Source organism: Acanthochromis polyacanthus, chromosome 5 (genome assembly GCF_021347895.1).
Source record: "Acanthochromis polyacanthus isolate Apoly-LR-REF ecotype Palm Island chromosome 5, KAUST_Apoly_ChrSc, whole genome shotgun sequence".
Taxonomy (NCBI): domain Eukaryota; kingdom Metazoa; phylum Chordata; class Actinopteri; family Pomacentridae; genus Acanthochromis; species Acanthochromis polyacanthus.
The window spans coordinates 8,352,593-8,379,165 of record NC_067117.1 but is presented as its reverse complement, the minus strand read 5'-3'; the positions used below and the strand labels follow the sequence as shown (position 1 = coordinate 8,379,165).

Sequence of the window (26,573 nt, the reverse complement as noted above, 5' to 3'; positions counted from 1 at the left end):
AACATTGCTGAATCTGACCAACCCCACATCATAACCCTAACCCCCACAGGCTGGTAGGCACTAGGCATGATGAGTTCATCACTTAATCTGCCTCTTCTTACCCTGATACGCCCATCACTTTAGAACAGGGTAAATCTGGACTCATCAGACCACATGACCTTCTTCCATTGCTCCAGAGTCCGATCTTTATGCTCCATAGCAACCTGAAGCCTTTTTTCTGATCAACCTCACTGATCAGTGGTTTTCTTAGAGCTATACAGCTGTTTAGTCCCAATCCTTTGAGTTCCCTTCGCATTGTACGTGTGGAAATGCTCTTACTTTCATGATTAAACATAGCCGTGAGTCTACTGTTGATTTCCTACAATCGTCTAAGAGTTCCTTCCAACCACATTTCTTCCTCGTAGATGATGGTTCACCACTATCCTTCAGGTTTATTAATGTGTTGGCCGGTTCTTAACCTGATTTCAGTAGTTTCAGAAATCTCCTTAGTTGTTTTCTTTGCTTGATGCATTCCAATAATCTGACCATTCTGAGACAGATCAGCATCCTTTCCATGACCACAGGATATGTCTTCCATCATTGTTGTTTTAGAAATGAGAAGCTCCTGACTGCATTGGCTCGGGTTAAATAAGTTGTTGCAGCTGAAACGTATTCATCACTGCAGTAACTATCCAATGGAAAACTATTGCCTATTTGCTCAGTTAAATTCAGGTGACGACTTTTTTGGGGGACAAGCAGTGTACATTTTCCTATTGATGACATAAAAAATTTACCATAAAACCATGTTAAAGTTGCTTTATGAGTTTTCTAGCTTTACCTGTCTTGGGGACAGTCAGCAGTGAGAGAAAGTAGTGAAAACCACACATTTTTTCCTATCAACAGATTTGGTTTCATTTGCAGATTCCTTAAATTTCCCAGTTATGTTCAACAACATACTTGTAAAAATTCCTAAATTGAAAGCCATGATCATATCTGTGGACCATTCTTTCTGAAAAACCACACAGTAGTTCAGTTTGTTGCGAGTGCTTTACATTTTCTTCACCATGACAATCTTTTAAATAAAAATAATCAGCTCTAAGTACCTCAAATACAAACACCCATATATGTGGCCATATGTTTAGCTTCTCTTTTACTCTTTTAAAGTCATTTCCTTTCTACTTTACTTGAGTTTGTTCCTCGCTGCCTTCATATACTGTACACAAATCTTATAGCTTCATAGTTGGTATTAATTCTGTTCTCCTGCACCTTAAACGGGGCCATACCGCAGTGGGAGATTTTGGAGCAGCCCCCCTCCCGCTACTTTTTGAATGATGCAACAGTCAAGTTAAATGGGTTTGCTCAGGATGCAGTACATTACTCCGAGGAAAAGCCCGCTGTGGTGCTTTACTGTTAAGATTTCAGCTTGTCTTTACATACTCCATACACGCTCTTTTTTTTTTTTTTCCTCCAATCTCTGCCTGTTGTGAGCGATGCTGTCAGCAAGACGGCGTAAATATCAATGACTACTGCAGATTTTATTGTGCTTTAACCCCTTTTAATTTGTTCCTAGGAGCTGGAGAAGGCGGGCCTCTTAAACAAGACTAAGATAGCAGAAGGTGGCAGAAAGCTGAGGTGAGGCAGCTTTCATGAAAAACGGCAAAGTTTAATCTGATTGTATTGTTTCTGTGTATGTTCATATACGTCAGGGCACGTGTGAATAACTAGAATTTGTGTGCTTTTGTATGGTGGCAGGAAAAATTGGAGTCCTTCCTGGGTGGTGTTAGTTGGGAACAGTCTGGTTTTCTTCAAGGATCCTAAATCACAGACACCTTCCAGCTGGGTAAGAGTGAAAACTCTGTTTAATGATTTTAGTCCAGGTAATTTCTCTCAAAAGAAAAAAAAAAATTAGTTTTGTTTTTTCTACTTTTTTTTCTACCAGTATTTACATTTTTAAATGCAAGAAATGTCTTGTTTTCAAATTCCTCCATCAACTCTTCTGACTCATAGTTTTAAAGTGCGGATGTCAGTTTTTCTGCATGGTGGATTCTTTAAATTTCACAATCAGACATTGTGATGTAACATTTAAGGACAGCTGTGTCTCGTCCAGTGCATAATCAACAGTGTCTAATGACACACCCAGACAATGGCCACGTATTTTGATATTTCTGTCTGTTATGTTGCAAGCGTTTATCTGTCATTCTGTCTGCACATCGTCTCATTGTTCACAAAGCCATTGCAGGTGTGTGAAAGTCGGTCATGATGGGTCAAAAAGTGGTGCCCCACAAATGACATCAAACCATTCTTAGAAACATAAATGGGTCGATTCAGCCCATGATGTGAGTATAGACATTATATATGTATTATTCTCTGTTTTTGTCGTACACAGAAACCAGGAAATAGTCGTCCTGAGAGCAGTGTGGATCTGAGAGGAGCTCAGCTGCACTGGGCCAACGAGCTGTCCAGCAAGAAGAACGTCTTCAAGGTGAAAAACAGAAATGACCCAAATAAAAGAACCTTTAGGAAGTTCATAGTTTAAAACACCCTCTTAAATTCCTCTGTTACATATTAACAGTGAACTTAAACAGCTTTTTCAGAATGTTCTGATTTCAATGACTCTTATTTGTTACAACAACACATATATTGTATTTAATATAAAGGTTAATTGTTGTTGTGAGCTCATATAGTGGGAGGACTGTGGGCTGGCAGATGAGAATATCAGTGAGGGAAGTGAGAGTAGGAAGCCTTCTTTCACCCGATCACTTTTCACTGACCCGGTTTGAAAAAGAGGAAGAAGCAGCATAAATAAGATTTTCAGAAAAATGTGGTCAAAGAAAAAGTCTGTGGTCTGGTGTGTCAAACCTCTAGATGTCCAGATGAGTAAACTTAAAACATGACAGAGAAGTGTGGATAAAGAAAGATCGCCATAATTGTGAGATCTGAGAACATGTATTAATATTGTTTCTACTTGTGTTTGGTTCAGCTGAGGACAGTGACGGGAAATGAATTCCTGCTACAGTCGGAGACAGACTCTCTGATTAAAGAGTGGTACAACACCATCCAGAACGTCATCGAAAGGCTGGTGAGACAAACAGTTGTACTTTCAACTTATTGCTTCTCTGTTAGCTGCTAAAATGGTTTCCCTTTGGCTCAAAATAGCAGCATTAGTATATGAAGCTCATAATCTCTGATGCATTTTAACTGAATCTACAGCATTTTCCACAATCTGCTACTTTGCATTTAGAACTTTTTAATTTCTTTTAAACTTTCAAAATCATATGTAAAGCAACTTAAACTTTTAACCGATTTATAAGTTAATTTAAACACAAGACACCTGTGCTCCAAATGAGAAAGAGGCACACTCAATGAAGGACCTAGGATCCCTGACCTACCACTACACACACCAGTGAGCAGGGATTCCTAACACATCTCTGGGGGTCATCAGGTGGAAACTTCCCTTCAGCGGTGTTTCACCTATTTAGTCCCACAACACCTCCAGGCTAGGTGGTGAACTCTGGCGTCCTAGATTCCCTCCTCTTAGTGCCAGTTCACACTGCTCTAACACAATCCAAACCACACTGCCACGTTCAACTGACCCAGGCCCGTTTAGGAGATGCTCCAGTTGGTGACCAGTGCTGGTGCAAGATGCTGAAACTATACTTCTAAACTCTCCAAATCTGCTAGTCTTAATTCTAAATGCTAATGCTAGCTGAAAGATGACTACAGTGTCCAAAGCAAACTTGCCACTGACAAAAACACTATACAAGCCAGCTCACCAAACTGTCTTGTGCTACATGCTAATAAAAACTAAATATGCTCTTAAAAGGCAATGGAGAGGAGTTTATTATAATAGATACAGATGTATATCAACTGAAATTCCATCATATCTACTCGTTGCGCATGGTAATGTGCAACAGCAAGCAATAAAATCCTTTGTTCTCCTTTTGTGTAGTTTTAAAGTGAAAATATTTTCCCAATTGACTGCCGAGAGGTCATTTTGATGTCATGTTTTCAGAAAGTGGTGTAATATGTGCTCATATAAATGCACTCTGGTCACTCTATCTTCCAGGATCGTGAAAACCCGTTAGACAATGTCCTCCTGTACTCTCTGAGGAGAGCGGGCAGCGTGGAGATGCTGGAGCACAGCGGCGACGAGGACGACAGGAGAACGTCTCGTAAGTCTTCACCACATAAAGCCTCTCATCACTCGGCCTCCTTCCTTCACATGACCGCCACAGAAAGCCGTCCCTGCCCTCCACTCCACTTTACTCACTGCCTCCATCATCATCACTCTCTTTTCTAAACTTCCATACAGGCTTGCTGCATCCCTCCATCCTGTCCTCCATCCTCTGCTCCATCCAGCCCTCTTATATTTTCACTCGGCCCCCGTGGCAGATAATCCCCCCGTCTGTCCTGTCTCACCTCCGCCGCCGCCCGGCCCTCCCGCTCTTCATCCTCACCACCATCCCCTCTCATCTGCTCTCCTGCCCCACAGTCGAGCGCCCCGCACTGACCTCCTCCTTCTTCTCTTCCCCCTCCTCTGCCTCCCCGTCTCCTCCCTCCGCAGTCCCCCGCTCTTCATCCAACCTGGAAAACACGGAGAGGAAAAGAGTGAAGACCAGGCTGAAGAAGCTGATCCTAAAGAGACCTCCCCTGCAGGCCCTGCAGGAGAAAGGCCTCATTAAAGGTGAGCTTTCTGTTTGAAGTCGCGCCCTATTTAAATTCAAGTATCCTTTATTCAGCAGTATGTGGGGTGAATCGCGGAAGTGAAGACTTTGGCTGTTGAGTTGTAGAAATTTTTGCCATTAAGCGAACCGCATTAAAGTTCTGATGGCAGGCAGGAAATCTCAGTGTTTATCCTGCAGTGATGCTACGTCCCCCCGGTGAATGCGTGGCGCAATCCTCCTCATCTGTTTAGCAAGAGCTTTTTCACACTCACAAAAATCTTTTATTCATCAATTTCCAGCATTAAAATGAACCTTTGTTTTTCTCTTTCTATCCAATATAAATTCTAAGCACATCATCATTTTCTCAAGGTGACAAATAAGTTGTATGGTTAAAAAAGTGACTCATGGAGTATAAAGATGATCTTCACGGACTGCAGATGTGCAAGATTTTGAACCAGCGCCCCCCACTGCTATTATCAGACCTTAAGAGGAGGGAATATTTGCTGGAAGAATGGTGTTCATCCCTTCAGTAGAGTGTTTTTGCTTTTGTTTCTTATTAAACTGTGGAGAAGTGGTAGTTTCAGTCAGTGTCTCAGACATAAATTCTGGTAAATGGGAAAGCATATTTGTGAAAGTAGCCCTGCACAAGCTCTCCAAGCTTTTGTGATAGTGTAAAGCAGTGGCCTCTGCTTATGTGGTTAAATGTGGCCCACTCTAGAGAGAGATATGATGGTGCCATGCTCTGTAAAGCAGCAAAGGGTGGCTCATGACGCTTTTCACCTATAATCTGTACAGTACAGTGCATGGGTTACATTGCATCATCTAGTGTGAGCCTACATGTCTGCAGGGAGCAGAATGAAACGTGGAGGTTTTCTCCCATAGTGAACAGAAAACTTATGAGTAGATTAACTTAAGCTTGAAGCTCTTACATCATGTCTTGGTAAAATAAAAAGCATGTGCAGTTATCTGTGAGAGAGGTGGAAAAAAAGCAAACTTCTAAACACACATTAAAAGTGTTTTTGTGTCCGTCTGTCATCGCCCCTCAGATCAGGTGTTTGGCTGTAGTCTGGAGATGCTCTGTGAGAGAGAGAAGAGCACCGTCCCTCGCTTCGTCAGGCTTTGTACCGAGGCTGTGGAGAGGAGAGGTACGCACGCCGCAAACACAGCTCCAGCTAATGCGATTCCCGGCTCAAAGCGGACACTTGAGAAAACACCCTCAACCCCTGTTTTGAGCATCGCCTGACAGCAGCTCTGAGCTCGCTGTTCTCTCAGCTCTGTGACAGAAATCATCAAACAGAAATTTACCGAGAACTGTTTGTGATTGCCCGACTGAAAGCAGACTGAAACATTCTGATTCTGAAGAGAAGCCGTGACAGCTGCCAGCTAGAAACGGGTCTAAATGAGAGAAAATTGAGTTGTTTAGAAACAGTTTAAAACCAATGCAGCAGTAAATATTTAATACACATGAGGGAAAACTCTTTTCAAACCTGGTTTTGATGAATTAAATATATCTCAGCAGTAGTAATTTTAGATGAAGATATTTTCATTTAGACTACAGCACACTGAAAAACTTTCAGGACGGAGTTAAATACATTTTTTGGATCATTCTCATAGTTATCATATGTAATTACTGCAGTTACATGGAAGAAGGTAGAAGAATACAGAGTGTTTCACTGTATGTTACACAGATTAGGGCTGTGATTAGACATTATCATGACGATTAATGGGAATTTGTAATCTATTACAAGTCAGAGAAGAGTGAAAAATCAAATTCAACGTCCCACAGTCTCATTTTTTGCATATTGTTCCTTATTGTTTTTCTGGCAGCAGTCAAAAATGTAAAGGCATTCAGTGTACTGTCTTGGAAGGACTAGAAAAACAGCAAATATCCTCATCAGAGAAGCTGAAACCAGGGAACTTTTGGCATTTTTGCTAAATTGCTGCTGATTTAATTTTCTTAGCCTTAATTGCTTTATTTTTGTTTCCTAACACAGACCGTAAAGCCTCTGGTGACAGATTTTATAATTAAGATTAACCTGATCCAGTACATATCAAAACATCCGTCAGGAGGCAGCATCAGTGAGAGATTTTTGCAAGTCGAGTGAAGGCTGTATAATTAATGCAAGCGGCTGGAACATTAAATATCTATCAGAGACTCCTGACGTTCTGTGTTTTAAACTGAAGCGATCTGTTGGATACTAACATGTTTCACCTGACCTGTTCTGTTGCTGAAGGACCTTTTCGTGACATTTGTTTACTAGTTTCAGGATATTCATAACCAGAGAGTCACAGATCCTGGCTTGTAATCCACGTCAAAAAAGCAGAAACTCAGTCTCACAATAAAACTTTGTCTATGCGTCATCATGCGACACAGAATGAAATGTTAAGAGACAGGAAGAGGAAGTATTTTATAGGCCATGTGATCAAGCAAAATGTTATTTATTTATTTTTAGATCTTCTAAAAGTGGCAAACTGTGCTTTTGCTCTACTTTACTCTCACATCTTTGGGCACTTACACAACTTCCTGGGCACACTGAATTATTGATTTGTAGGAAAATGCGACTGCCATGATCAACAAAACAAAGAAATCAGCTTAGACTGCCTTCAGATCTGAGGGAACCTTCCATTCATGAAATGTTAAATGATACCTAATTTTGATTGTGGAGTTCACCTGTGCTGACCTGCTCTGTGCTGGCATGTTGCAGGTCTGGATACTGATGGCATCTACAGGGTATCAGGAAACCTGGCAGTGATTCAGAAACTACGCTTCCTGGTGAACCACGGTGAGGACGAAGGGCAGAAGGGGAAACAAGTACTGATGACTGTTGTTGATTTTATCTCTGGCACTGAAAGCCCAGAGAGAAAATATCAGTGGATTAAGCAGAGCCGTGAATGCAGATAGAACATTTCCTGCATTTTTTTCATGAAACACTCACATGATTCCTCTTTTCCAGCTTCTTCAAATCAAGATAAATGTGACTTGATTTTGTTTGAGAGTACATAACAGTCAAACTATAGAACGCCATTCACTGTTAGCCTGTTTGAAATCTGTCTCCCTCCAACTACACGACGCAGCAGAAGGAAACGCATATCTGAGTAACTGTTGGTTTTTGCAGAGCGAGCGGTGACTACAGATGGCCGTTACATGTTCCCAGCGGAGTTGGTACAAGGTAGATTCAGGCGGACGAGGACAGCAGCCGCTTTCACGTCTTACTCAGCCTGCTTTGTTTTGTTTTTTTGTGCATCATGTGTTGCATAATGATAACACCTCGGTCAAAAACGCCCCTAAAAATACCCACCTACTGGCAGACTGACACGCAGAGCTGAGCTGCCACCAAACCAGCCTCTTTTTTTGTGTGTGTGTGTTGTCGCTGTTGTGCCACCGTTTGCTTAATGTACGTGTGTCCCTTCGGTTTTTGTGCTTTAAGTTTTCTGATGTAATAACATGCAGCAGGTTGTACAGCGACTCCTCACGCGGTCCGTGGCTGCCACCAAGTGGATGACGTGGAGAATCAGCTGCCTGTGAAGCTCTCTAATCCCACAGCAGGATCTCACTGACTGACGCTTCTCATCAGGAGATGCCAGAGATTGTGCATGAATTCTGACCTTATTGACACCGAGATCAAATTAAATCCTTTACTCTGGCGCGTATGATCCAATTTGAGAAGCATTAGTCAGGCCTGTGTTTAAAAAAAGAAGTGTGCTTTATCCTTTAGAGTGTATGCGAGCTGCTGCTGCTGCTGCGCTTCTGTGTCTTCTCTGATTTTCACAGACCATCTCTATCTCCCTCCTGCAGCTACAAGCCTTCATGTTCCGCCCAAAGTGAATTCATACTTATGCTAAATGATGCCGTGACTGTAACCCCACTGTTTCGACTCTAAATTCCCTATTTTTTTTTCATCTTCCCTCTCCCTTCATTCACTTCCTCTGACCCCATCTGCCCTGATTTCTCCCCGTTGCTCCTCTCCTCTCCCTCCTCCCTCTCCTCCCTACCCTCAGAGGAGAAGCTGAATTTGGACGAGAGCGAGTGGGAGGACATCCATGTCATCACGGGAGCTTTGAAACTTTTCTTTCGCGAGCTTCCCGAGCCCCTGGTGCCCTTCGGCTTCTTCACCGACATCGTGGAGACAGTCAGTGAGTGACCAGTTCCAGCCCCATTCCCATTATTGATTTCATACTACGAGGATATACTGTATTTACAGGTTAAAGTGAAGTGCTTTATGTCACTTTATACAGAGTGACAGAGATACAAAGTGAAACCATTAATGTTCATGATATTATTATGATCTGAAAAATCCATAATTTTGTAAAATGTAAATCATATGATGTTATTGTTTGTATTTAACTTGATAAATTTGCTTGGAGTGATGCAACTGCACAATCAGAGTCCTAACATCTCGACCACCAGGACGCCTGCGCAGGAAATATTTAAATTTTCCGTTTAATATTTTTCTTTTTTTTTTTTAAATACTCACAAAGTCAAAACCAGGTCAGATTTGGTTAAAGATTTTATTCCTTTTTACTTTGTCAGATGGCGGTAAAAGTAATTTTCACCCTTGCAGAGAGCAGTTTATTAACAAGACATTCTTTGCACTTGTAGAAAATGCTGTACAAGATGTTTAAATGCAATACAAGAGGGAAAAAAAAACATGATTTGCAAGGCGAGAGACAAATAATTACATACTGACAAAAAGCTGGGATTTATTGAGCTGTGGTGAATTAAAATGAAGTGACGGGTTCACTGGGAACAATCTTTACATATAAATCTTTACTTTTTATTTGTGCTTTTTTGCACAGCTGCTATATAATCTTCATGCTTGAATCATATTTGAACTTTGACACCATCATTTAAAGGAGTGTTTTTACTTTGCTTCTCGTCTGAAAACGCTAGAAAATAATGAAAAACAAACCCAACAATTGTTAATCTCCTTTTCATGGTCGTCCATTCTTTCCCACTGAGGATGTAAATCTTTAAAAACAGTCCACAAATATATAGAAGTTGAAATATTTTCCTATAACAGCAGAGCGCTGTAAGTTCAAGCAAAATACAAGGACGTTGTGCATTTTTTGGTGCTTTGGGGAGTATTTACTGCTGTAGGATGGTGTGTGGGGGTTTGTTTCAGCATAATAAAGGTCATTTAGTGCAGCAGTGTGCACGTTCATTTCTTTAATAGTTTTTAACAGTTATATAGGCTTGATATGAAGTCACTGATTACAGCTGCGATTTCTTCCTGACATTTGCTGGGACTTAAAAATACAGAGAATATTAGCAGCATTTTCCTCTAACTGTATTAAGTTAATTTGCCTCAACCTCTGACTTATCCTTAAAGACAGTAGATAGTCTGGCATTTTAAAATAAATTGCACACAGTGAGACAATTTGCATAATAAAGTATTGATAATAAATGTAGATACATTATGCATGACACCCTGTTTTGTTTTGTTTTTATCAGTTCATGGGACATTTTTCGCAAAGTGTGAGCACATGCAAGATCAGCAGCTCGATGTTTGTCAAACCACTGTGGTGATAGTCGATAATTGGATGCAGATTAAATCGTGGATGCTTATAGAGAGCATGTGATATCAGTTACTGGGCATGTAAATCAGGTTTTGGATGCTGATAAAGTGCTTGGAATCTGACGCGTCTCTCTGTGTTGCAGAGATGTCAGACTACATGGACAAAGTGGATCGCTTGAAGTGTCTGGTGCTGAACATGCCTCCTCCGAACCACGATACGCTGCAGTTCATGTGCCGCCATCTCAAACGGTGAGATGATGGGAACGACACATCTCTACTGATGCGATGGTTCCACTGCCCTGACACTGGCAGAGTTCATAATGCAGAATATTTTGGTACCCTGGTAGGAAAAAATCTCTTCCTCCTAACTTTTCGTTTTTGAATCCGACCACAAGAGGGGGCAGTTTCCTTGTGAGTCTCAGTCGTTTTCTGTCGGGGATTCTTTGGCCACAGCTCTCAAAGTATGCCAGCACTGTACCAGGATCACGCTGTTGTTAAGTTTGGGTCCCTGTGAAGATGAAAAGGCTGGAGGAAGATGAATGGTGTACAATGTTCTGCGAGCCAGTTCCTTTTACAGTACATAAAATGTGTGTTTTTTACCGCCTATGGTTTTTCCTTCCACTCCAGGGGTGAGCGTTCGTGTTCGGAGGCCGATGTTTGTGCCAGGGTGTGGTGGGCCCCATGAATTTGTCAACTCTGTGTCTTTTCTCTCATTTTCTCTCCGCTGTCATTCCTTTCTCCCCTCTTTCTGTTTCTCATTTATTATCTCCCAGCCCAATCGCCCCCTCGCCTCCTCTCCTCCTCGCTCTCTGCCTTTTCCTTACTTTCTCTTCCTAATCTGTTCATTCTCCCTTTCCTCTTCCTCCCTTCTTTTTCATCCCTCTCTCTTTTTTCCTCCCTCCCTGCTCCCTCCCGCTCTCCTCCTTGCCTCGAAGGTCCCATGGGAGCCTTGTGGTTCGTCTGCTGGAAGGCATACCAACACCACCGCCGCCACCACTGGAACCTCTCTCTTTTCTCTCTCTTCGCCCTCTTCCTCGCTCACTTCTTTTTTTCTCTTCCCTCTCCTCTCTCCCTTTTTTCCTCCTCTCTTTTTAATGTGGAAGTTTTGAGCAATTGCTGGCTGCTTCTGTGGCTTGGTGGGAATGGCATTTTTAGAAGAATGCCTCATGCTGTGGCTTTAACCCATTCCTGAGTCCCCCCCAGTCGCACACACTCAAACATAGGTGGATAAATGGTGTTTAAATGCTATACTGCACAATTGTACAGCGTCAAACCCAGATGGAAGTGTGTGAACATGTACGCAAAAACAAGATGCCACTGGAGGATTTGCAAACTGAAGTATAAAGATCCTGTAGACGAGCATGAGACTGTTTCAACATTTAGCAGTTATTTATATGTCTTCAATCCCCAAGAAGAATTTTACAAGTCTAATAGTCTAATGACAGCGTTTGCCATGTACACCCGCTTAGTGAATGTTTTAGCTTGCTAACATTTGCTATTTATACAGATATTTAGTCATGAACCAAAGAATTAGGCAAACCTCTGACCTAATAATGGCTGAAAACATCATTAAAGTTATTTTTATTTCTTCTGAGGGGGGCATGACTTGACTGTGTAGCAGATTTCACGGCGCTCCATCCAACAGTGGTTGAAACATTTCACTCAAAACCACAAATGCCAGCCTCATGGAAGACCTTTAGGGAATGTCAGGGATCCCCAAAGTCGTCAAAGTCCACCAGTTGCTGAGATATTTCAGTCTGGACCAAAGTGGTGGACTTGCTGGCACTCAAGCTCTCCAGCGAGTGACTAAAAATTAAATTTTACCAGCTGCAGCAGTTCAAAATGAGTCACTTTTGTTGTTTTGACTTTCACTTTTCGTTGCTATTTAAGGTGGTATTAAGCTTGCATCTTGTACTCTCATTTCCTGCAGAGTGCTGGAACATTCGGACGCCAACAGAATGACCACCCAGAACATTGGCATCGTGTTCGGGCCGACGCTGATGCGCCCGGAGCGAGATAACGGCAACATGGCAGTGAATATGGTCTACCAGAACCAGGCGGTGGAGCTCATCCTCAGCGAGTTTGACCACATCTTCGGAACAAGAGGCCTCTCTTGATCTTTTCACATGACGGGAGGGAGGGTGGCGGAGGGGCAGGGGGGGGATGAGCCAGATCAGACGAAAGCACAAGTATTGCAGCATTTTGTCCTCTTTGCCTGTTGACTCATATGGTGTAAAATGGATTTCACATCAAAAGATAATTACAGGATGAAAAGAACCGGGACAGAAAGCTGCTAATCATGACATCTGGCCTCCATATAAAGCCATGCTAAAACAATAATAGTAAAACAAGCCAATTTTAGCTGCAGTACTTGTGCCTTTGACTGCAGATGTGGAGCCCGGCCCCTGTGTGGCTCGCTGCTGGAACAGACGCCTCCTTGTCACTTTTCCTTGATGTTTCAGGATAAATAAAAAGCCATAAAAGTGATAAATCTCGTTCAGCCTGTTCAGCTAGCTGCGTATTATTCGGTTATTGATCAAGGAATGCGAGGAGGGATGCGTCTTAACGTAGCACTGAAGAAAAACTTAGCAGAACCATCTCACTGTGAAAACACATGCACCAGCACCTCTTGCAACAAGGATGGACAGAACCCACCTGCAGTTTTGGCGTGGGCAGACTGTTGGGTTTCAAATCAAGAAGGAAGCAAGCTGGCTGTGTAAATGTGCCCACATCTCCACTGACATTTAAACAGAGAGTGCGAGGGTTTATTTGAGAGAACTCTTTCAAGACAAAAGCATGATTTCAGTGATGGGATGAATGTGCCAACAGGGCAGCAAATGTACCTTTGTACCAAATAGTTCTTTGTAGTGTGTGGACCTTCAGAACTTCCCATATTGTACAATTTTAAATCTGTCCCCTATTTTTATTAGTACAAATTCCTCATATTAAGTTAAAAATATTAAGTTGTAAATATGTGAAATACTGTCTTTTGTCATCTCGTAGCACTTTGCATACAGTGTGTAACCTAAACATTATATATTAGCCAAATTCAGATGGATACATTTGCTTTGCAATCAACAGTGTTGTTAAAATATGACTTGGGCCTGATTGTTAATTCTCCTGCAATAAAAACATGTAAACAAAGCAGACTTGATCTGCTTTATGGTGTTTGGTCAGGATGTGCCTGTCAGGTTGTTTGTGCCGAGCGGTGGGTTGCGTGAGAGATAATAGAAGCGTGTGGAGGTATGTTGGCCTCGGAGTCTCGGCGGGTGGAGACATGCCCTGTGATTGGTGCGAATGCTGCTTTTAATAACAGAACAAAAGGGGAACTGGAAATGCATATGTTTTAAAAATGTGGATTTTCCCCCCAAACCCTCTCAGTCTCTCACTCTGTGGCTTGGGTAATTTTATATTGACTGTGGGTTTGGCAAAAGACAAAAAAGAGCAGAAAAGAGGCGCTGCTGCTGGGGGGGGCTCATGGATTCTGCAAAGTTTTTATTAGATGTATTTATTCATTTTTATGTTTGCATTATTTCAAGTTATGTGAGCTCGTTGGGAGGCACTAAAATCAAGTGTAGCTGACTGATCAAACCTGATCCTGCACTTCCAAGGACGTCCTTTCATGTGATTAAATAGCCAAACCTCACTTGTTTATCTGATTCAGATGCATGTGCGCACAGTCATCTATATGTTTACTCCAACTAATATCAGAATTAATCGCGTATCCCGCAGTCAGTAGTACAGTTTCTCTGGTTTATTGGTCTTTCTTTAGGCAGCAGTGTACCAGAGTCTCCTCATATTATATGCTTCCATCTATTGGATTATTCAAAGAAAATCCCAAAGCATTGATCTATTCAATATTTCATCAAGTATTTTTTGCCCTATGTTTTGTTCTCTCTCCAAATTCTGAAACTAAAAGGACTTTTCTTTCAATAAAACCTCAGTGGCATTAAAGAGCCATAGTCTGAGCTCTGTGATGTGTTCTGTTTCACTTTGGTGTGACGGTGCTAATCACCCCTTAAAATTAGAATCAGTCCATCAGAGACGCAATCAAACACCCCTCCCTCTTAATCAGCAGTTTGTTGGCAGTAAAAGTCAGAATCTATTACTTCATCCTTTAATGCTGTCTTTATTTTTTTTTCCTTTTAGTCTTTTTTTCATTGACTTGATGAAATGTGACGTAATGACGGTACATCAGCATTTAAAATGATGCACAAGACAAATAGTGCCTCTGTATAATTACTTAAAATGCAACCAAAACAGCAGAAGCACTGCAAACCTTTGGAAAAATTTGCTTACAATGAGAGACTTTTGACACATGTACTGAGGAAATGGAGCGACCCGATAATATTTCAAAACCACTTTGCATCTGTAGGTGGTTATTTTGTTTGCTGCATCACTAAAACAAAATGGTTTTCAGTTTGTGTAAATTGTGGAAAGAAGACAATCATAAAGTCATTTCATCTGTTGCTTGTGTTTCATTCAGTCAACTCTCGAAACTATACAAATTTAATGAACCCCTCTGGAGAGCGTATCATCAGATCTAATGCAGATTTGAGATACATTTAGTCCACCACTGACTGTTTCTGTATCAACAACAGATTAGAGTGAAATGTAGATATCAGGTTAACATGGCTTATATTCAAATTCAGTGGATTCAGATATTGATACCAGTTTACGCTCCTGTTTTTGGCTTTATCCTCTGTAAATTTTCAGTTTATCTAACCAAAGGCAGAATTAAGGAACTCTTAAGGACTCTTTAGGAGGATAACGGTTTATAAAGGTGAGCTTGTTGTTAGAACAATACTTTGTCTACTCACCAGTGCAGTACATCTGTATTCATTCTAAAGCCGGCTTGCACTGTGACATGGTTTTTACAGTAAACTGAAACTTAAAAACACTCAGCAGCCAATCTGGCAACCGGTTGTTCGTGTACGAAACTTGCCGCAAGGGACTGGACCGACGTGTGCTGTACATCGCAAATACCTTTAAGTCAAACCGGTGTTTTAATGAATGTTGTATTAGTCACAGTCAAGCTTTCATACAAACCTCATAACATCACTGACTGTTGATGCTACAGTTGACTAAATGCTGCTGATGCATGGCCCCAAAAAGTATCTAACCTGCAAGGCAAGGTTTGTTAATGTTGCGGTTGGCTGATTGTTTACTCACTGTACCGTTAACCTAAAGCTCAGTGTATCGCATATCAGGGGAGCTGCTCTGAGTTGACACACACACACACACACACACACAGGTTCACAAGAGCAAAGCCGGCACCTCTGATGAATCATCATGCAAATAGACTGAGTGCAACAAGGCGGTCTGGAGATGGTGGTGATGGAAACTGTTTACTGCGATGGGAAACTGAGCAGCCCAGGCCACAGCCCAGCTTCAAAACTTTCTTATGAATATGTCTGTGCTCACAGTGGAAATTCAAAGGCATCATTTCAGGCCCTTTCTGACTTGAAATAACTCAATAATTCAAAGTTTGGACACACCTCCACATTCACTGCTTTTTCTTTATTTGCATTATTTTCTACATTGTAGATTAATACTGAAGATTAACACTTTTTTGTTTCCGTGTGCATCCTTTTTAGTTCTGATGTCTTCAGTATTAATTTACAATGTAGAAAACAATTAAATAACAACCATTGAATGAGAAGATGTGTCCAAATGTTTTGTCTGTCTTTAAAAGCTGCATAAAAAGCTATTAGCCTGATTTTTTTTATGCATAAATCTATGTCCAACATATTGGATTAACCATAGTTCATTTATTTTCCATCTCATAAACTGTGCGCCACAAAGTTATTTAGTAGAACAAGATTAAATGAAATATTTAATTAGAAAAATAAATGAATTACAAGATTCCGGGGACAAAATATGTACATTTTTATTACAAATATCCACAAACATGCAAAGAAATATATAAAAAGTTGATACAAAAGTTGCATTGGTGTGAGGAGGAAATACAAAACTGTAGCTAATATTAAAAAAAAAGAAGTGTGCAGATATTGAATGAAACCGTTTGGGTTTTTTTTGTTTTGCATATTCTTTGAGCCCAAAAATAACAGGTGAGGAACAATACAAGTGAAGTGTGGCAGTTGGCATATCTTTGGTGACAGACACACACACACAAACACACGCACACAGACACGCACATACGTACACACAAACATGGTATGACCAAGAATTGTCTTTGGCGCACATGCATGAATGCTGCAAGCTTAGTCACACCTCATGCATCACCATCTTATCGTATTGTACCAAGGCTTTTTTTTTTGTCAGATTACTCACAGTACATCTGAGGCACTTTTCACGTTGACTACACTGCAGTCAGAAAGAGGAAGTTAAAACCGATGTATGTGTCCTGAGTCTTGACCGTCTTGCCACACCTCAACAGACAAGCCCAAATGTGTGACACATTAGTATTCCTGGGGTGCGAAAATAGATTGCACGCATGTAAATTAGTGCGAGAAATAGCAGACGTTTTAGCATTAAGTGAGATCAAGCAGCTCCGAGTGATTAATACACAAACAGCGAGACAGTGCAAATTGTATTTGCTCCCTCAAGGGAAAAACCCCCAAAGCCTGACTTCATCTGTTGCCCGCTTTTAACATCCCGTACAGAAAACGCAGAAATGTTCGTCCCCCAGCAAGGCATGTCGTTAAAAAGGTGCAGTCCACCGCTTTTTGTTTAAAAAATAAATAAACAACCCACTTCCAGTTCTTCCTCATTTCACTGCTCACTCTAAACATTAAACAGATTGCTAGTTAATTAAAGCCACTGAGCACCATAGTTGACCTGAAGAGACAAGTTGGTTGTACCTTGTGATTTCACAGCATAAATGACAAAAGTCCTGCAATGATAGCTTCTACTCTACATACTCAAGCACTCACTGGCTTTGGGACAAAGTGATAGCTGCATGTGCATTTTAGTTGAAAACATCTGACAGGTTTTGGTAATTGTTATGAGATTTGTACACCATAAGAATTTAAAGGAATAAATATACTAAGTAGGCATCTGGTGACTCTGGTAATACGACCTTTAACCTTTAACCTCTGGCCTTGATGGCACATTAAATTAAGACGAGATGTGTTTCCATCCTGCAAACATTTCCTTCACGGCCTAGTTTCTCTGCCCACTTACTGATGTAAAATGTGATCAGTCAAAACAAAGCAAATAGGAAAATTCTATTGAATTCGGGACATGAAAATACAAAAAAAAATCTGTGTTGTGCAACAGGCAGCAGCAGCAAGCATGTAAAACATAGATATCTGCAGTGTCACATCTGGAAATGTGACATAAACTCAGACCAGTCAACCCACATGTTTTAGCTGTCTTGGAAAACAACAAAACAAACAAACAAACAAACAAACAAAATACTGTCGGTAAATCAAGTCTATTGTACATGATAAAAATACTGTAATTTGTATTGTCACATATATTTTGTTTGCATGGCTTCATCCACTTTAAGGCCATGAATCCTTTGGCAGTTCTGTGCATTGTTTCTTGTTTTAAAATGAATAAAAAGAAAAAAAACTCAGCTGAGCTGTTATATATGAGAAAATAAGGATCAAAAGTTGTAATGTGTACAGTATATGCATTGTAATGGCTTGTTTACGGCCTCTTAAGTTTTTATTCTGGGTAACTCTGTTATATCCAGGCTCAATTCACATTTGTCCAAGTCTCCATTCTGGTCCTCAGTATCTCGGTCCCAGATGTGGCTCTCATTATTGTCAATATGGTTTCCGACGTCATAACTGTTTCTCTCATGTTGCATTCCGTTCTCTCCTGCAGGTGATTTTTGGATTGGACTTCCTCCAAGCTCCTCTGCTGCCTCTGACAAACCTACATGTGCCTCATCCATGTGGCCGTCAGTAACTCTCGCCTCCTCTTCCTCCTCCTCTTTGAGGGCATCCGGACCTCCATCCAGACTGGAGTCACTGAGGAAGGAGTGGGGAGTTTGGGTGTCATCCATGGACAGAGGGGTGTCTTCGGCAAGACGGCCCACCAGGTTGTTACCTACGTCTGGGGTGAGGGGCATCTCCTCGTGGTCTTGGTCTGGATCTTGGTCTTTGCTGCAGTAGGCGTAGCGGTGGTTCATGTGCTGGGAGTAAGAGCCTGAGTGCGAGAAGCGTTTTCCGCACTTGTCACATTGGTAGGGTTTCTCTCCAGAGTGTAGCCGGCTGTGTTCAATCAGGTGATGCTTGTGCTTGAAGGCCTTGTTGCAGATCTTGCACTCATGAGGACGCTTGCCTGTAATGAATACAGAAAAGTGGTCTCTGTTATTCTATAAAAGACCACGTATGAGCTTTTCTTTTTTATATCAAAGAGACATTTACGACTTGCTAAATCCCTTAAAAAAGGTACGTTTTTCTTTGACATAAACATTCTCAAAGGAGTTGTTTGACATTTTGGGAAATACACTTAAAAGCAATATAAAGCTTCTGCCAGCACGCAAAGACTGGAAACGTGGAAAGACCAAGCCTGGCTCTGTCCAAAGGTAATAAAATCTGCCCACCAGCACCTCTAAAGCTCACATTAACACATTATATCTCATTTGTCAAGAAAAACAACGTGCTGGACTCTGTCTTTCCTATGTTTATCCGACAAGAAACAGTCTGACACATAAGCCCACACAAAACCACACTGTTATTTTAGGCTTTAACCTTTATACTGATTAAACCAACAAGATACAACATGTTAATTATTGAGCTTTAGAGGTGTTAGCAGTTGGATTTTGTTACTTTTGGACACTGTCATGTCAGCTGTTTCTCCACTTCTGCCTTTGAGTTACTTAGCCAACCATCTGTTAGCCGTAGCTTCACATTAAGCGAACAGACATGAGAGCTGTCTCCTCATTTATCTGTCAGCAAGACATTTAATATGAATATTTCACAAAATGTCAAACTATTTCAACTATTTTAAAGAATTGTACTGTAGCTATCTATAAACTGTAGGAAATGTCACATAACCACATGCAGACTCTGTGAGAGTTACAGACCTGTGTGTTCGTATTTGTGTCGGAGCAGAGAGCTGCTCTTCTGGAAGGTTTTTTCACAGATGTCACAAGCATAAAGCCCCTCGTCTGTCTTCTTCAGTCTCTTCCTCCCCGGCCCTCCTTCTCCCTCAAACCCTTCGTCGATCAGAGAGAGGTAGTCCAGAGCACCACGGCTTAATGCCTCACCCTGCAGGTAAAACATGACGATTAGAGTTATATTCATTGTTTACATTCAGTTCCATGTATTTTTACAGCAACTCCTTGTTTTGTAATATACAATAACTTCGCCTTACTCACCATCAGGCCTTGTCTGTCCTGGTAGATCTTCTTCAATGCAGCCTCTGCATCGGCCTCCATCATGTAAGCCATAGGAGAGAGAAACCCAGGACTGTTAGCCGTCTGGCTGAACGGAATCGGTGAGATGCCTTCATGCCCTGAAAGCCCGACACCAGACTGGCTGAAGATAGGAAACCCATTGTATAAGGAGCCTGGAAACACAGGAGCTCCAGCTCCACTGAAGACTGAGTGCTGGTGCAGGGGAAGGTGTGAAGTCGGACTTGGTCTTCTGAGTTGCTGGGACCCGAACTCCCTCCTCTCTCTCCTGGGTGACATGCCATTGACCGTTTTGTTCCTCCCCCCTTGGTTTGAGAGCTGCTTGGGCAGGGAGAGGTCCAGAGGTTCATTCTGTGCAGACCAGGGACTGCTGGTTTCTTTCTGGGGCGAGGAGAGCTCAGGAGGACAGCTGGTGAGGTCGAGGCAGGCGGGGGGACTGAACCCTGAGGAGGGAACTCTCCTTCTGCCTCGAGGTGATGACAGTTCGGGGGAATGGTGAATCATCTGACTTGGGCTGCCTTTCTCCTGGCTGGACCAGAACACTCGTGAAGACAGGGTGTCATGGCGGGGCTGAGGGGGAGAGTGTACCGCAACCAGAAGCTGTTGCGGTACAGAGTGCCAGTTGGGCTTCTGTAACGGTGACTTGTTTCCAGAGAGGCCGTTATTTACCTCGCTAAGTTTGCTGTTCTCCAACTGAAGAGCAGGTCTGGGGAAGAATAAAGGCGGTGAGGAATGGTCTTTCCTTCGAAAACCCTCTGGCACCTCCACTGCCTCTCTGTTGACTTTACAGAGGTAGCGCTCGTGCTGCAGGAGAACTGCTACATTGGGGAAAAGCTGTGAGCACCAGCGACATGTCACCCCAAGATTTCCTCTCTCTGCTTCACCTGATCTCACTGCTTCTCTCCTCCTGTCTGGTGAAACCTTCCTCTCAGGCCCTCCTCCATTGTGAATCCTCCTTTCCTCGACCTCTCCTCCTTCTCTGTCCTTCTCCTCGTCTTTCTTCATATCCTTGTGGAGCATCTCCTGCAGCATCTGCTCAAATTTGTTCCCGGAGTGGATATAAGGCAACAGAGTAGTCCCTTTCAGGATAGTGGACCTCAGAGAGAGCTCTGCTGAGGGGTCCCAAAGCCTCGCCAGGTCCGATGCACCGGGGAAGCTCGTGTTTTGGTTGATTTCCTGCAGTGAAAGCTGGTGAGGATCCGCTGGTACTCGACCCAGAAGCCTAGCATTGTCTTGGTTTTGTGAGGCCAACAAAGAGCCCTTGTCATTACTGGTCATTACCCCACCAGCAGAGGGAGACGTTGGAAATGAGTGGTGGTACGAGCTTTGGCTATGTCCATTAAAAGCCCCACTGGCTCCTGCTGTGTTTCCCCCTCCAAGCCCTCCACCACTAAGGCACTTTTTGCTACTTAAATGGGAACTGTAGGAGCCAGAATGAGAGAAACGTTTCTTGCAGTTGGAGCACTCATAAGGTTTCTCACCTAAAGGATGAGACACACAGAGGACATAAGTGGGAAAAAAGATGCCAAGAGTAAGTTCAAAATACCTTCTGGTGGATGTGATCTTTTCACATTTTTCATAATTTGCTTGTTCTGCGATGAATTATTTTAACTTGTTTCCTGTCAACACATCAATCTGGGTATAATTTCAGACCATGTAATTTACACGATAAGTAAGGGTTGGCGATACAGTGAAACAATAGCAAATTGATGGGTGAGCACAGCTGTTTTGATGTTATTTTGTCTCACCGCTGTGGATGCGCAGATGCTCTTTGAGGTGGTGTTTGTACTTGAACGCTTTCCCACACTGCAGACATTTGAACTTCCTGGTCTCCATGCCTTGGTCCAACGAGATGGCACTCTAGGAAGACAGCACACTGTCATCAGTTTTCTGCTGCAACACATTTAGGGAGCAATTTCAGGGTGTGAAGAAGTGTGGCTATCGCTATCATCAACACAAAATGCTGCACGTAAATCACCTTGTAGCCCAGAATAGGACATCATGCAATTATGTTTTCAAACACCTCTTGGAAGATGTGACAGAGATTGTAAATTCAGTTTCTTTTTGTTGGATATGTCACCTTGTCCTGCACTTGGTTGTGAAGTGCCAGGTGCCGCTCCATCTGCGACCTAAGGGTGGCAGTGTATCCACAGAGCGGACAGACCATGTGGGCCCCCTCCCTCTCCTGACAGTATTTGATGTGGTCCCTCAAAGAAGCTCCTCGCTGATAACCCCTGTGGCAAAATGGACAGGCCTGCTGGCTCCTGCCTGCATCTGGAGTCCAAAGAGAGGCGATGCTTAAACAGAGGAGTTACACTTTTACATGTCCATTAAATATATACTTTTTCTAATCCATAGTATACTTGTGATGGTTGTGAAAGTAACAGAGGATGCATTGAGCAGAACCTGGATGGTTTGTCACCATATTAAAGAACTGCAGTAGAGACAGAAAGGCACCTGCATTCAGATTAACATTCCTGTTAATCCTTGTGTTTTTCTGCGGGTCAAAAGTTTTAGTTTGAAAATGTGGGGGAAAAAATATTCTCACAGTGAAACTTCTGATGTCCGCCTTTTTCAACATTTTTGGGAAATCTTTGAACATTTTTTGGTGGGAAAAAAAGAAATGTTAAAAATGTTTCTTAAGAACATTCACAAAAAATCAACCAAAATCCAGTGAAATTCGCTGAATTTTGGTTGATTTTTTACTGATATATATGTAATCACTTTAGATATTTTAGGATTTTTTTTGGAAGATATTTACTCATTTTTTGAAAATATTTACATCCATTTTCTGGCCAAATTAGTTTTTTTTCCAAATAAAAACTTTAAGGGAAACTTTTAAGGAATTATTGGATTTTTCTTCATCAAGGTTTTTGCAAATTTTCAGAAATTTGAGGAATTTTTGTTCTGAATTTTTTGATTTTTTTCAGACAAGGAAACTATATTTTTTGGTGCCCGTAAATAAGGACACCAGGAGGGCTAATTATAACTATTCTACAGTGTGGGCCATACGTTTCCATAAATAAGAAAATGTATAATGTATATTTTTTTAGGTTTCAGATACCCTGGAAGATGTGTTTCACGCTATCTTTGGGGGTACTTGAAGGCCATGATGCATCAGGTGAAGATATGCGACATAAATCATCTCAAGGAACGTATCACCAACGCCATCACAAGCACAACTTCAACTGTATTAATGCAAGTTCATCATAAGTGGAAAACACGTATTAACATGTGTTTTCAATACAAAGGTAATCATATAGAGCACATTATATAAATAAAAATGTCTGTCCAACATAAAATGTTTATTTTTCCTATGAATGGAAACTTATGGCCCACCCTGTATATGAATTCATGCATCACACAGGTTGTGTATTATACCAGAAAGATCATCTGAATAACTATAGATCTGCAGAAATTCACTACAACTGATCATAATCCACTTTGTACTGTTGTACACCAGAGATTTACGTTGTAGAACTGACATCAATTAGTGATTTTATTTCTGTTAACATAATTATATTTCTTTTATTTGAGTTAAAATATATATTTGGATTGCAATTTGTAGGCCAAAAAAATAATTGCATATAATAAAATCTTGGTGTATTTATTAGAAAATGCTGAACAACAATCAAACATGAATTTACCCCATGCCCTAATGCATCCTCTTTGTCAGACCATCAACAGTCGACAAGCTGATATGTAAAAACCACTGTTTCCATTTCTCATTTTCTCAGAATGTCATTAGCATATCAAATCTGATCAGTAAATTATCACCGCTGTTTACCGTCAGCCTGCAGCTGAACACTCCACTAAAATTAACAACACGCTCCCTGGCTCAAGAGCAAAAATTCAGCCGAGATTATCACTTTTGTTGATTTTTTTTCTATTCAGCTCTCACACATCAGTCTACCTGTTCCCTCAGGAGAGCAGTGCTGAGCTCCCGGTGACCAGATGGCAGGAGGCAGCTCATCGTGTCGACTGCTCGGGTGGTAAACGGCCGCCGTGCCATTGTGGTTCAGGTGGTCCAGGAGGCTGGCTGAGGTAGAGGCCTTCCTCAACTGGGCCAGGAATTCATAGTGGGCAAGGTCCTCTAAGGCATTCTGGGAGCCTGAGTTCTTACCTGGGCGACGGAGAAACAGAAAATGAAACATCTGCATGTGAAAAACAGACGCACACTACTGGTACATGCACACACTCAGGTTTGCACAAAAACAGCAGCACCGCCGCAAGATTAGTTTTTCATTTATTCAACAGATTAAGTGTCCATGAGTCCAAAGGTGTGATTAAAATGGAAACATAAAGGCTGTTTAAAGACAATTTATCCAATTAACATATAACACAGTGCACAAAGGAGCAGTACGCAGTGAAAAAGCAGACTGAAAGATCTATTGCTTCGTCACTTTTACAACCTCTGAGTTATCCTAAAGCCTTTTGAATGAAGCATTTCCAGTGATGACCAGTGTTTTTGTCAGTCGGTGCATCATTGCCACTGATTCTTGGCTGCTGTCATTTTTTCATCAACTGTTTGTTCAGTCAAATTCTTGAGAGAGTGTTCACTCTCTGCCTCTGCATGCGACTGAATCTAATGGGACTAAATTGTTTATGTTAAAGCTGACAGATAAAACAATGAATTCAGGGAACTGGTGGGCCAGATATGAAACTAGATTTAAGAATTCTGTCTCGTTCGTGCCCTTGACTGCAGTGAGAGGCAGACGGAGAGAGAGAGAGAGAGAGAGAGAGAGAGAGAGAGAGAAAGCCACAAATGTACATGAAGAAGAGAGGGCGCCTCCTATCACAACTTAAGCCAATCAGCTCTGCTTACAGCTACTTTGAGGAAGATTTTTCAAATGTTTGCAGATGTTGGCATATTTTGAGCTGTTTTTTTATGTGGCGAAGGGAAGAGCCTGTGTGGTTGAGTGTTGTAAAAACTCAGCTTTGCCTTCATCAGGCAAGGCCAAATCACACGAGGCGAGGGAGCTAAGTGATTGTTAGTAGGCAAGCCGCGTGAGCCTTTGATCTCTCCTAAATAAAAGGGAAAGCCTCACGTCGCGCAGTGCTGATTTCAGTACCGTAACGTCACCTCTTTGATGCATGGAAATATTGTGACATTGTGTGGGATGAGTTCTTTTGTCATGCTTTCAGAAGGCTGCCTTTTCAAAGAGAAGAGCGAGAAAAAGGAACAGCTTGTAGGGAAGGCATGGTTTCACAAGGAGCCGATATGAAGGTGTATCTAGAGGGCCCTGAGAGGCATCATGAGGGAGGCTGGCGGTGTCTTGCATCAGAAAAACACTACAAACTTGTTTACGCATACAGTAGTGTCATACACAGCTCTCTCCTTTATATGTATGTATATATGACATTTTACCTACATATTGCTTTGCTGCTGTCTTAGCCAGGCTTTGTTTTGTTTTTTTTTAACAAATGCGGGAACGTTTTATAGTCCAGAAAATAAGGGCTTAACTTAAAATAGCTAAAGGGTCACAGTTTTTCTGACAAGGCAGTGCTATGCTTTAGTTTATGACTTACAGTACATCCTCAGTGGTTCCTGGTCTCCCTCCCTGTCCGTGGATGCGTAGGCAGCGTCCTCAGCAGCTTTGGCCTCCGACTCCACCTGGCCCCAGCAGTTCCTGCTGCCGGGGCTGAGGCTGTGCGGCCGTGTGGGGTGAGCAGGGCTGCCGGGCTCCTCTGTCCCCTCGCTGGGCGTCAGGCTCGTCTTGTCCAGGCTCTCCTGGCAGTCCTGGGGCTCCAGGCTCCACAAACCCACCTCATCCTCGCCCTCAGATCCCAGTGAACTCACTTGCTCAGCATCCACTGCGACAAGAGAAAATAAAACAAACATTAAAACCGGAAACTATTGGCTCACGCTGAATAGTCATTTCAAAATGCTGATTAAAGATGTGATTTTGAAGTGTTATGTTGTAATTTAAGCTTAAATTTTAATTTATGAATGTGCATCTTTGCTCTATATTTAAACAGAGATGTTATTTATAATTTTTTTGTCCAAATCGATAAATACAATTTTTAGCATGACTCAGAATGCATTGACATGTGTTCCTTATCATTTATATAGCATTCACTGGCATGAGCTATAGATTAGAACCAATGCAAACCAGAGACAACAGCAAGCAATAAAATGTAAAATACATGACAAACTGAAACCAAACAGAGACAAAAACACAGCCAGAAATTAAACACTAAAATGCTTTATAAAATCTAGACATAAAAAGAAGTTTAAAGAGAACTGTATTATTGTTTTAGTTTTCATGTATTTCTTTTTCGGTGTTGTTGCTCTGTAAGTAGGACGAGTACTGTGTTCTTCATGGTGAAACTGTTTCTCATCTGCGTTTTTCATGACGGGTTACTTCATATGGCTTTGTGGGGTTTGATGTTCAAATTATGATCAATACGAACACAACAAATTTCTGAACAATTTCCAAGCAGGCTGGTTTTACTCTGACGGTGCTGAGAGTGAAGTGTGGCTTTCATTTTGAAAGTGATTGAAAAGAAAAACATGACCTGTTTTTGAAAAATAGGAACAAAATAAATATGCATTTAGTTAAGTCAAGGCGATGATTGAAAAAAAAAAAGCTTTTAGACAAGGAAAATACAGCTTGCTGCTTTAATGTCTGGATTAATCACTGCATTTTACATTTTACTGTTTGTCAAATAGAGGATTTTGAAGTTTCTTTTCTTTTTTGTTGTTTTCAACTTAAACTGTTTAACTTGCTGTTAAAGAACATGACTATGACCGTGGGGCAGGATTGTAGTGCAGCAGTACGAAGGAAAGGCTCATATCGTATTGTAACTTAAAAATGTACCCTCTGTGCCCAGACTGCAACAACGCTGGAAAGGCGCATTACTTTTTCCCATGGCAAAGACAATAAATGACAATCACAAACACATGCCTGGGATTTCAGCTGTAGGCTCTGATTTCCAAGGCTTTTTCTGAGGACGCTCTGTTTTCCCCTCGCTGATTGGCAATATCTAATCACGACCAAGTAATGACCATTTAAGAACACAAATAGACCCTTTGAAATATGTCATCAGAGAAAGCCAAACCATTGTCGAGGGGGGGAA

The 26,573-nt window shown here is 41.7% G+C and overlaps 2 protein-coding genes across 5 annotated transcripts in view; one reads left to right on the top strand and one right to left on the bottom strand.

Annotated features, from left to right (window-relative positions):
* arhgap9 (Rho GTPase activating protein 9) overlaps nucleotides 1–13,308 on the top strand; it is a 46,363-nt gene extending 33,055 nt beyond the window's left edge. For 3 of the 4 annotated variants that reach the window (XM_022205467.2, XM_022205612.2, XM_051948366.1), the window contains 12 exons: nucleotides 1,550–1,611; nucleotides 1,732–1,819; nucleotides 2,366–2,461; nucleotides 2,960–3,058; nucleotides 4,046–4,151; nucleotides 4,544–4,663; nucleotides 5,690–5,788; nucleotides 7,349–7,426; nucleotides 7,760–7,813; nucleotides 8,643–8,777; nucleotides 10,303–10,408; nucleotides 12,090–13,308. In XM_022205467.2, the coding sequence (XP_022061159.1) occupies nucleotides 1,550–1,611; nucleotides 1,732–1,819; nucleotides 2,366–2,461; nucleotides 2,960–3,058; nucleotides 4,046–4,151; nucleotides 4,544–4,663; nucleotides 5,690–5,788; nucleotides 7,349–7,426; nucleotides 7,760–7,813; nucleotides 8,643–8,777; nucleotides 10,303–10,408; nucleotides 12,090–12,276 (1,230 nt within the window). In that variant the 3' untranslated portion in view covers nucleotides 12,277–13,308. The remainder of the gene's footprint in view (nucleotides 1–1,549; nucleotides 1,612–1,731; nucleotides 1,820–2,365; nucleotides 2,462–2,959; nucleotides 3,059–4,045; nucleotides 4,152–4,543; nucleotides 4,664–5,689; nucleotides 5,789–7,348; nucleotides 7,427–7,759; nucleotides 7,814–8,642; nucleotides 8,778–10,302; nucleotides 10,409–12,089) is intronic. The other variant, XM_022205543.2, reaches the window with a different exon arrangement.
* A 2,724-nt stretch (nucleotides 13,309–16,032) lies between these two features.
* On the bottom strand, nucleotides 16,033–25,412 carry LOC110958667 (zinc finger E-box-binding homeobox 2-like). The gene is made up of 7 exons (XM_051948810.1): nucleotides 25,023–25,412; nucleotides 23,407–23,616; nucleotides 21,574–21,767; nucleotides 21,242–21,353; nucleotides 19,458–20,974; nucleotides 19,164–19,347; nucleotides 16,033–18,415 (listed from the first exon to the last, which is right to left on the bottom strand). Exons 1-7 carry the CDS (start codon nucleotides 25,333–25,335, stop codon nucleotides 17,787–17,789), a joined length of 3,159 nt encoding a protein of 1,052 aa, XP_051804770.1. The 5' UTR covers nucleotides 25,336–25,412; the 3' UTR covers nucleotides 16,033–17,786.
* Between the last annotated feature and the right edge of the window lie 1,161 nt (nucleotides 25,413–26,573).